Below are 11171 nucleotides of genomic sequence, written 5' to 3'. Positions count from 1 at the left end.
TTCGGTTGTAACACAGTGGCTGTTTGTGGTATAATGCCATAAATACAATCTCACATACCACTGTTTTTTTTTTTTTTTTTAATATCAACTTCAAATTTGGAACTTGACATAAGGCTTTAATTTTATAGCAATTTTAGAGTCCAACCTGTTATGAAAAATATTTAATTTACATAAAATAAAATAAAAGTTTTTAAACTTTAAAAGTAATTTAAACTTATATAATTTTTTGATACTTTCATATTTTAAAATGATTTCCACTTCTACAATTAAATGCTGATTGTCTTATTTAAAAAGAGTCCAACCTTAAGTCTGTATTCCAAAGCGTGACACTTAAGGGGTTAAAGTTTTGTCTTTAAATATTCGTCGGTTCCCGCCTCCTTTTTCCAGATCTATGAACATTCTTGTGTTTCATTCTAATATGTCTAATATTTTTGTTTATTATATTGCTGTTTTTCTTTACTTTCTACTATCTTTACTGTAAAGTGTCCTTGAGCACTGGAAATGCACAATATAAATAAAACATATTATTATTATTATTATTATAACAGTCTTACAGCAGACACACCCCTTCTTATAGAGCATCCAAATCAAAGGCTGAATTCATGGTAGAAGTAAATTATGACTTCCATTAAAAAACATACAAGCATTATAAGTGAACCTCAGGAAACAAAATATAATTTAAAAAAATGCATTTCATGACCACTGTAAAAATAAAAATCTGTCCTTTCTCTTCCTCAGGAACCGCTGAAGCTGTATTCACCAGTAGCAGCAGAGAAGAGGCAGCCAATCAGAGTCCTCTCTTTATTTGACGGCATCGCTACAGGTGAGATCACACCTGTTTTATTTTAATATCACTGAGATACTGATATAGTTTTTGTTAATACTTTGAGTTAGATATTTTCTGTATTCTTTTTCATTTTAGCTAAAAGTTTGAGTCATTCTGTTGTGTTTTTTGTCATTTTATTTTTGTATGTCTTCATAGTTTTTTTTAAAATGAATTATTATTAGTTTTAGTTATTTTAGTACGTCTGAAATAAAAAATTTTGAAGGAGTAAATAAATAATCACATAAAGTGAATTGATAAAAAACTATTTTAAAAGTTTTATTAGTAGAAATTAGATATAATAATAGACAAGAACCTATAAATAATTTAGATAGATAGATAGATAGATAGATAGATAGATAGATAGATAGATAGATAGATAGATAGATAGATAGATAGATAGATAGATAGATAGATAGATAGATAGATAGATAGATAGATAGAAATTTAAAGTAAATTGATAGAAAAAAGATAGTAAATAAAAAAAACAATAACTAATAGTTTTTTAGTCACAATCATCTGAAGTGAATTAATGATGACAGTTTGACAGTTTATTTTACTTGTTCCTAAATTGAAGTAAAATAAATACTACTTTAAAACTACAGAAAGCTAAAACTAACTGACAAATAAATAAATAATGATTATGGAGTCATGTGTCTCAATAAAAGTATTGAATTGATAGTGAATTGATGAAAACAAATGTTTTGAAAACATCTAATTGAAATATACTATATATTAAAGTTGATGAAAAATAAGACTACAAGAAACATGCTAACTAATATAAATAAGTAAATAATTCAGTCAGTATTTAGTCATTTTTTTATTGCATGATTATGGAGTAATTTGAGCAAATAAAACAGAAATTTGCAGTAATTCTGAAAATAGTATTAAATGTATAGTTCACCCAAAAATGAAAATTTACTCACCCTCAAACCATCCTAGGTCTATATGACTATATGATTTCATTTTTGGGTGAACTATCCCTTTAAAATAAAAACAACAAATGGAAAATATATATAAATGTATTAATAAAAGATTAATTAAATTGTGATAAACCTTTTTTTTATTTTTTTTTATTTTTTTTTATTTTTAGTGAACTACCGCTTTAATTGAACACACATGGCAGTGTAAATAAGACAGGTGTGTGTGTGTGTGTGTGTATGTGTTTTGCTGTCAGGGCTGCTGGTGCTGAAGGATTTGGGCATTCAGGTGGGGCGGTACGTGGCGTCAGAAGTGTGCGAGGACTCCATCACGGTGGGGATGGTGCGACACGAGGGAATGATCAGTTATGTGGGAGATGTCAGAAACGTCACACGCAAGAACGTGAGTCTGTGTCTTTCTCTGTCCGTCAGTGTCTCTTCTCTTGGACACACTTCTGACGTCTCTCTTTCTGCGTCACGTTTCCCTGCAGATTGAGGATTGGGGGCCGTTTGATCTCGTGATCGGTGGAAGCCCCTGTAACGATCTGTCCATCGTCAACCCTGCCAGGAAAGGCCTGTACGGTACGACGCTCACTCTCCAGCAGCAACAACCATACATTATGTGTGTATTCTGATGCATTAGTTTGTTGTTATAAGTGTTTTTGTGTGTGTGTGTGTGTAGAGGGCACCGGGCGTCTGTTCTTTGAGTTCTACCGGCTGCTTCACGAAACGCTACCCAAAGAAGGAGAGGAACGGCCGTTTTTCTGGCTGTTTGAAAATGTTGTCGCCATGGGAGTCAGTGACAAGAGAGACATCTCACGCTTTCTGGAGGTGTGAACACACACAAGACAAACACACACTCTCATGCACAGAGTGAATCATGCGTGCTGTTATCAGTGCTGCCCTCTTGTGGTTCTACGTGTAACATGTATATTGTATTTCGATACTAAAAAAATTTCTAAATTCGACTCAAATCTGACAAACACAAAGTTATTTTCTTCATCATCAACACAATTATCAATCTATTGTTTTATCATTTAAAACCAGGCTTTTTTGTGAAATGTTTTGCTTTCTGTAGCATAAATGATATTAATGCAACTTATATTGATATTTAATTTATTAGGTGTATTTTAACTTTTCATCAACTCACTTACATTTTTGTATTTATTATATTTATTTAGAATATAATAAATATTTAATGATTATACCGTATGAAAATTATTTTGTCAGACAACAAAAAGGTTTAAAAAAATGTTTTTATGTTAGTATTTATTATTTTGTTAGTTTTGTCTAATGCAGTGACATTCAGGCACTGGCTAAATACAGTTTAGAGTCTCTGCACACTGCATATATATATATATATATATATATATATATATATATATATATATATATATATATATATATATATATACATACACACACACACACACACACACACACACATTTTAAAGGTTAGAGATCACTTTTATTCAGCAACAATGCATCAATTGATCAAAGGTGAAAGTAAAGACATTTTTAATGTTACACTAAATTTCAATTTCAAATAAATGCTGTTCCTTTGAATTTTCTATTCATCAAAGAATCCTGAAAAAATGTATCACGGTTTCTACAAAAATATCATTCAAATATTATAACTGTTTATTAACAGTGATAAAAATTATAAATATATAATAGATGTTTCTTGTTCATCAAATCAACATATCAGAATGATTTCTGAAGGATCATGTGACCCTGAGGACTGGAGAAATGATACTGAAAATACATCTGCGCATCACAGGAATTAATTACATCTTAAAATATTTTCATATAGAAAACAGTTCTTCTAACTTATAATCATATTTCACAATATTTACTGTATTTTTATTAAATAAATGCAGCCTTGATGACTTCTTTCAAAAACATTACAAAATCTTGTCTAATCTTGACTTTGTTCTGCAGTATAATGCTGTATATAATGGTTCTGTCTGTGTTCAGTGTAATCCAGTAATGATCGACGCTAAGGAGGTGTCCGCCGCACACAGAGCTCGATACTTCTGGGGAAACTTACCTGGAATGAACCGGTATGACTGCTTGGAAATCTGCTATTTGAGTGAGATTAGATGTTATAGTTTGAGTTACACTTGAAACAGGCCTGAAGAGTGAACATCAGATTTGAAAAACAAGGGAGCATACTCTCTCTCTGTCTTTCTCTCAGGCCGCTGACTGCCATGGTAAATGATAAACTCGAGCTGCAAGAGTGTCTGGAACATGGACGCACAGCTAAGGTGTGTGGGATCATTTTGGAGGTTTTGTTGTGCATGGAAACGATTTGGGAAAGCTTGTCCTGATGTTTTGTTTCAAAGTTGTTGTTGACTACATCCAGGCTTCAATTCACATGCATCTTTATTTTTCAGTTCTATAAAGTGCGAACCATCACAACTCGCTCAAACTCAATAAAACAGGGCAAAGACCAGCACTTTCCTGTCTACATGAACAATAAAGAGGATATCCTGTGGTGCACGGAGATGGAGAGGTGAGGGCCTGCGAATATTATTTCATGCCAAATTCAGAAGGGAAAAAAATATTTTGCAGAAAATAAAGCATATAATTTTTGGGAGATTTTCAGAGAATGACAAATAATTTTCTTTAAACTTATGCACATTTCTCCTGAATTCTCAATACCATAAAGAAATTTTGAATTCTATAATATTTATAAACAAATAATAAAATGCTTAGCAATTAAACAAACAAATTAAAACCTACTACATGAATTAAAAAAATATATATATTTTTGTATTTTAATAATTTTTTTAATCGCTCTGTTCATTAAAGAATCCTGTAAAAATTATTTAAATATGTGCAATTTTAGTATGGTTGTAGCTTGTTGGACTTGTAAAATGTGCATTTTACAATAATCCAGTAAAAGAAAAAAATACTGTATTACACTTATCATTGAGCATAATGGGAAATATAAAATGTCAATTTAAATGTCAATGTCAATAATTTTAGTAAGTTAAATAATTGAAAAATGTGTAGTTTAATAATAAAATGAATAAAAAGATATCATAATAGTAGTAATAAAAAACTTTAGTTATAAAAAAATTAATCCAGATTTTTTTAAAGAAAATATGCTTTATGTATTTTAATATAATATATAATAATAATAATATAATTAATAATCATAAACATGTAACAATGCAATAAAAATAAAAATGGTAATAGTCCTGAAAATAGGCTTTATTTTATTAGGTTGTTGTGGCTTTCTTTTGAATTCATGAGATACAGCTGTATGTGTTTATATGTAAAATCCACTGCTGTGTGTGTTACAGAGTTTTCGGCTTCCCCGTCCATTACACAGACGTGTCCAACATGAGTCGTCTCGCCAGGCAAAGGCTTCTGGGAAGGTCGTGGAGTGTTCCTGTGATTCGTCACCTCTTCGCTCCGCTGAAGGAATACTTTGCCTGTTACTGAAGCTCCGCCCACCACACAACGTGATGACGTCGTTACTAGGGTTGGGCCGATAGACGATGTCATCATCCATCACCGATGACTGACAGACCTCACAATGTTGAGCCAGAATCGTGATTCACCCCCCACCCACCTTCCCCTCTGCGTGCAGTCCATTTTTTGGGACCACGAAGACGGTCCGTGTATAACAGCGCAGGCACGAGGTGAATGTTGAGACAGAGCGAGTCAAGTAGGTGACACTGCTCATCCGTCCTCGCTCATCAGCAGCTGAGCATACTATAAGAGCTGCGTGGACAGAACAGAACGTGGAAAGTGAAGTATACCTGAGCCTTTAGTGGTCAGCTGCTGCAGAGCATGCCAAAATTTGTGTGCCACCCCACCGAAGTCATCGTCCATCGCAATGTTTCACTGTAGACATCATCTGATGCCAATTTGGTAGACATCGCCCAACCCTAATCGTGACGTCCCTCCTCTTCCTTTCCTGATTAACCCAATAAGCTCCACCTTCTTGAGTTCTTCATTTTTGCTCATGGCCTGTGAACGGCTGGTGCTATCCTAATATTATTATTCAACCCACTAGACAGCCACACTTCAGATATTTATTTTAAAACCTAACTGGCTCCAGATTTTTTGGGGATTTCAGAATTGTTTTTGTCATGTTCCAACTGTGACAACTCTTTCTCTCTCACAGAACTGACTTAGACTAAATGTGTGTGTGTGCAATTCCTCACTTTGCAAGTGTATGTTTGTCCGAGCATGAAAATATAGAGCACAAAGCGCTGGATGACAGGTGTGAAACAGAAGCAGATGCTCTCTGAGTACTCAAAGCAGGCGAATCCCATCCCTTGAACCTAAAACGTGTTACGCCATGAACTAACCAGGTATGATATGGAAACAAGTCATTTTTCTGGTCTCAGTGAACCTGAAATGCTGTGGTGAAGAGCTAAACTCATGAAATCATAGTTCATGTACAAAGAATCTCAAAGAAAATATGTCTAGGTCATATTTTACTCTGATATAAAAGTGAAAAACAAATTATATAAAAGTGTAAAAAAAAGATAAAGATCCTAAAATGGGGAAAAAGGAAATTTATTCTTTGGATGAAATTTGGTTAAGAGTGTATTTTCATGAGACTGATTAAGCAGTGCTACCCATTATTTCTACTATTACACAAATAGAAGTCAGGTTGGGATAAAGTGTCAGATTTACATGGCAGAAATGCAGTTCATCACTTATTGCTTTGTCATGTTGTGCCTGGTTAGTATACGTGTCTGTAACATCTACACAAACATCATTTTCACACATAAACACATATTTCCAGTGAGAGAGAAGATGTGCTTGAAGAATCAACAATACACTGTTTACAGCTTGTGCTCTTAATATGGTACTACTAAACTACTACAACTACTCACTCTCAACTAACTCCACTGTGGTGGTCTCTCAGTCTCCCTGTCTCTCTCTCAGCAATACACACACAGCACACAGTCCCATATGATGCCTTTCTGCTGGAGCCTATCGGGCACATATGAGAGAGCTGAGAGCTGTGTAACACACTCATACACCTGAAGAGGACAGTTCACCCAAAAATTACAATTCTGTCATCATTTACTTACCCTCATGGCATTCCTAACCTGACTTTCCAGCTGCAGTTAATTTTGGTTGTCAGTTCACATTTTAATGCTTAATCCTGTTCTCTACATACACAGTTAAGTCATTAACAACCAAATTAAGTCCTGAAAAATTCAGCCGAATTTACAAAAATTCTATGTAGGGTTGCCAGGTCTTGTAAAACAAAGCCAGCCTGGTCCATTTTTTTCAGCGGGTTTCCTTGCATTGTTGGCAACACTGCTACAGAACCAAACTCAACAACTAGTTGTTCATCAAGTATTTAAACCTGTGTATTTTCTTTATGTGTAATGCAAGAAATCACAGTGAACAAGGTACAATTGGAATCATTAATTTTGCCAGATCTTCCTAGAAAAAACAGCAAATAACAACATAATGAGCTTACATACAAATGCTTGTAAATGCTTGAGTTTAATTCAAATAGACAAACTATTACTTTGTAGTATTACTTTGATGAGGGGGAATAAGTGATGACGTAGGTTTCATTTTTGGGTGGACTACTTACTTATTTGTGAAAGAAGTTTATTTTCTTAATAAGATCATGTTGTTTGCTGTCAACTCTGATGCAACACACACCGATCTTCAGCATGTAGAAATAGAATTACTTGCATCCGATTCTGACAGATTTTTGCTCAACACTTCAGTCCAGCTCCACCACTCTTACTGTATTTTGGGTTTGTGTGTGTTCAGTCTGGTATCAGGGATGTTGTGTTGTTTTTATCCCCTGCATGTGTTTCTACTGTTGGTGCAGAAATTCAATGGTGCCGCATTTACTCCATGGTGCAGCTTCATGGTGCTTGGTTCTCTCTCTCACTCTCTCCTGGCTTGTGTTCTGCTTCCGGTTCAGCTCGGCTACGTTCACACCGCAGTTGCGTGATTATTGGTCCAGATCTGTTTTTTAATGATTTTGATGAAGCGTCATGTTATCATCTTCCATTTGAGGCACTATCATATGAAGTGAATCACGGAAACATGCAGTGGTTCATCCAGTTGTTAACATCACTACTGATCAAACATTTGGGATCAATACAATTTTTTTTTTTTTTTAAGATTAATATGTTCAATCAACAAGAATTAATTAAATTGATTAAATGTGACAACAAAGACATTTATAACGTTACATACGATTTAAACAGTATTTCAAGTAAATGCTGGTCTTAATAAATAATGCAACTTTTTATTCATCAAAAAATCATCACATGAAGCAGCACAACTGTTTTCAACACTGATAACAGTAAGAAATGTTTCTTGGAGGATCATGTGACACTGAAGATTGGAGTAATGCTGGAAATTCAGCTGTGCATCACAGAAATAAATAAAGTTTATTCAAATAGAAAACAGCAATTTAACAATATTTCACATTATTGCTGTTTTTACTGTATTTTTGATAAAGTAAATGCAGCATTAGTAAGCATAAGAGACTTTTAAAATGATTGAAAAATTTGCCCGAACACAAACTTTTAATTGCAATGATTGATTTAACCTTGGTGTAAATTTGAATAATTTTTCAGTTCTATTCTAGACTATGAGGAGATTGTAATTTTTACCTAAAATATGTAGATAAATGAAATATATTCAAATGTCTTTATAGAAAAACTGCTGTCCTAAAGTCAGGGGCCCCACTGAAAATCTGGAATTCAAAGTGTATTTTGAAAATAAGCAGATTTATTTTTAGGATTTTGAAAAAAATTTTTTTTACAAAATTAATTGAAAAATATTTCTGATTCTGGATCAGGCTCTTGCGATGTGAACATGGCCTTTCTCTCTCATGCTGAACAGCGTACGAATCAGCCTACATGCTAATATACAGGCTGACTGATATTGTGTTTCTGCCATTCTGGTTTTTGACAGTCTTGACATATTGAGTGCTCCTCCGCTCAGGATTCTGGGAAAGTGGCCCATCTGTGTGATGTCATAAAACTGGTCACATGGTGCTCCCAGAATCCAGAGTCCTCTTGTGGTGCAAGTGGAGAGTTCACACTTGGGTTACGTGCAAACTGGATTACTGTAAAACTCTACTGTGTGTGCTGTTTTCTAATCCTGTTTTGCATCTGAAATAAACAGGACTCTGGTGCTCACAGAGATGTGCTTCGAAAATCGAGGATTTTTGTACGAATTTGCTAATTCAGTTGGCCCTCGCTGGAGGGAAGAGATTATACAGATCAAATTTCAACCGTGAAAGAAAACTTTTCTGGTTTCTCTCTAACCAAACTAGCACATTTGACTACTTCTTATTTGGGGGTTGCACATTTCTTCGAACTTTTGACTGATGTGTTGAAAGCTGGTCAACCAACTCATTACCTGAATAATGGTTTTATTTGCAGTTTAGATTCAGATCTAAATTGTTATATCACAGTCTATGTTGAAATATGCTTATGGCCCACAGTTTATAACAAACTTCTGCTAAGAAACTGAACTTAAAAGGAAACATCCTGCTATTTAGTCATTTGATTGGAATGTTGTTTGATAGTAATTCACTTTGGGCAAACATGATGCATTATACATTATCGTATTTCAGCCGTTTTTTTATCTAATTTCAGAATACAGTAAGTTTTGAGATCTCTCAGATCCATTTAACAAGTTTAAATGCAAAAAAAAAGGTCAGCGTATTATGTCTAGAAATTACTTTTTTGGTCAAAAATGAAAACACTCTCCAGAAACCTCTCAGACAAACATGCACTTCCAGGACCAGCATGATGTCTTTTTGAGTTTTTTAGACAAATCTACCCTAAACTCAATATTCTTTTAATGCTAACCCAATTATATCAGATATTTCATTTCGCTCCAGTATCATTTAGAGGCAGAACATTCGGCTGATGTTTAAAAGGAACATCTAAAATGCAGGATGTTCTCCTTTTAAGGTTGGCTTGGTAGAATCCGACTCCTTTAGCAGGATCTTCATGGCACTGTGCTGGGTCGAACCGCTCGTAGCCTTAGAGTCTGTTTGTGTTTGTTTGGTGAAGGCTGGTGAATCTCGTAATGCAGCGTGAGGTTTGATTGTTTTTAGTCGAGACTTCAGTGGTAAATTAATTGTACATTGATAAGTTTTTCCTCTTTTTTTAGAAATTTATTGCGTTTTGTGTGCTGGGTGTTTTTAAAATTCATTTAAAGTAATTCTGACGTGATTATTGGCTAGTGTATGATTATATGCATGGCTGTTATAATAAAGGGGATGGGTTGAAGGCGGGGCTGTGAGCTAGTGATGGGCGTGGCCAATTAATGCAATTACCAGAGAATTCTTTTCTATTTATTGGAGAAGATGATTGATTTGTGATCCGCTCAAGAGCCGACCAGTAACCTGTTGTCAGCTTTAAAGGAGGTGGGGTCTTGCGTGAGGTTATTTTATGAATAATATTGGGAATAAGAGAAGGTTGTTTCAAAAAGGTGCTATACAATTTATTCTTAAATGATAAACTAGAAAAGAATGAAATGAAAATATATCATTGAGAAGTGATTTGGTCTAGACAATGACTGTTTTTATGTTGTGTAGTCTTGAAAAAGCATATTATTCTACTCTTTTATGAATATATTAACAGAAGACATTTTAACTTTGTACTTGATGAAAATGTCGAAGTAAAAAAGACAAATACAAATGTACAGATTCATGTGTTTTAGCTTAGACATTACTGTAGTGGGTGCCTCTCAGTAAGAAATATTCATTCATACTGTATTCGCATGTTGCCTTCAGGTCCAACGGAACGATTATAGTTACGAGTCGAGCACTAACCATTGAGAAACTCTGGGTTTTCTTTCATTTTTGGGTTTTGTGTCAGTTTGCCGCTCTAATCGGTCATAATTTGGTTTTCATTGCAATAGCTGACCGGCCGCATAATTTAGTTTGGTGTGAAAGCTAGCGAATCTGAAAATACTAAAGTCACCAGTTAATGGGGGGTGGGACTACATTTCCCATCAATCACTGCAGTAGTGTCAAAAAATTCACCTAATGCACCTCTTCTGCTCTTGATTTTCTGCTGAAACGCTTCTTGTGTTTGTCAGGAAGAGAAATATGAAATACATTTTATTCCAACCACTTTGCATCGACTTTCAAATTCATAAGTAGGAGCTTCCTCAGAGGACTTGAAGGCAGCATTACTGTACACTGTTACGTAACTGCTTGGAAGTGATGGCAAAACTACATTACCCAACATTCCTTTCCACAGACTCCCTCCATGTATTCTTGCTAAGATCAGACTGTAATGTTTTTTTTATGATTGTCGTTGCCTCAATATTTATTGCCCTACAGCCTTGTCCATCTGATCAGTCCACAGGTCTCTCTCTTATACTTTTTCTTCATCCACTGTAACACATTTATCCTCACCCTCTCTCTCTCTCTCGGTGTGGCTGTAGTTCTG

At 34.6% G+C, this 11171-nt stretch overlaps 1 protein-coding gene across 3 annotated transcripts in view; it reads left to right on the top strand.

Moving 5' to 3' along the window:
- LOC113075064 (DNA (cytosine-5)-methyltransferase 3A-like) overlaps positions 1-7933 on the top strand; it is a 39155-nt gene extending 31222 nt beyond the window's left edge. The window contains exons 11-18 of one of the 3 annotated variants that reach the window (XM_026247784.1): positions 739-823; positions 2001-2146; positions 2235-2325; positions 2426-2574; positions 3721-3806; positions 3941-4010; positions 4140-4258; positions 5055-7933. In XM_026247784.1, the coding sequence (XP_026103569.1) occupies positions 739-823; positions 2001-2146; positions 2235-2325; positions 2426-2574; positions 3721-3806; positions 3941-4010; positions 4140-4258; positions 5055-5196 (888 nt within the window). In that variant the 3' untranslated portion in view covers positions 5197-7933. The remainder of the gene's footprint in view (positions 1-738; positions 824-2000; positions 2147-2234; positions 2326-2425; positions 2575-3720; positions 3807-3940; positions 4011-4139; positions 4259-5054) is intronic. The other 2 variants (XM_026247783.1, XM_026247781.1) reach the window with 2 other exon arrangements.
- Positions 7934-11171: the final 3238 nt, after the last annotated feature.

The sequence above is a fragment of the Carassius auratus genome, unplaced genomic scaffold (assembly GCF_003368295.1).
Source record: "Carassius auratus strain Wakin unplaced genomic scaffold, ASM336829v1 scaf_tig00016351, whole genome shotgun sequence".
Lineage (NCBI taxonomy): Eukaryota > Metazoa > Chordata > Actinopteri > Cypriniformes > Cyprinidae > Carassius > Carassius auratus.
Note: the sequence above shows the minus strand (reverse complement) of the source record. Positions and strands in the feature narration are given on the sequence as shown.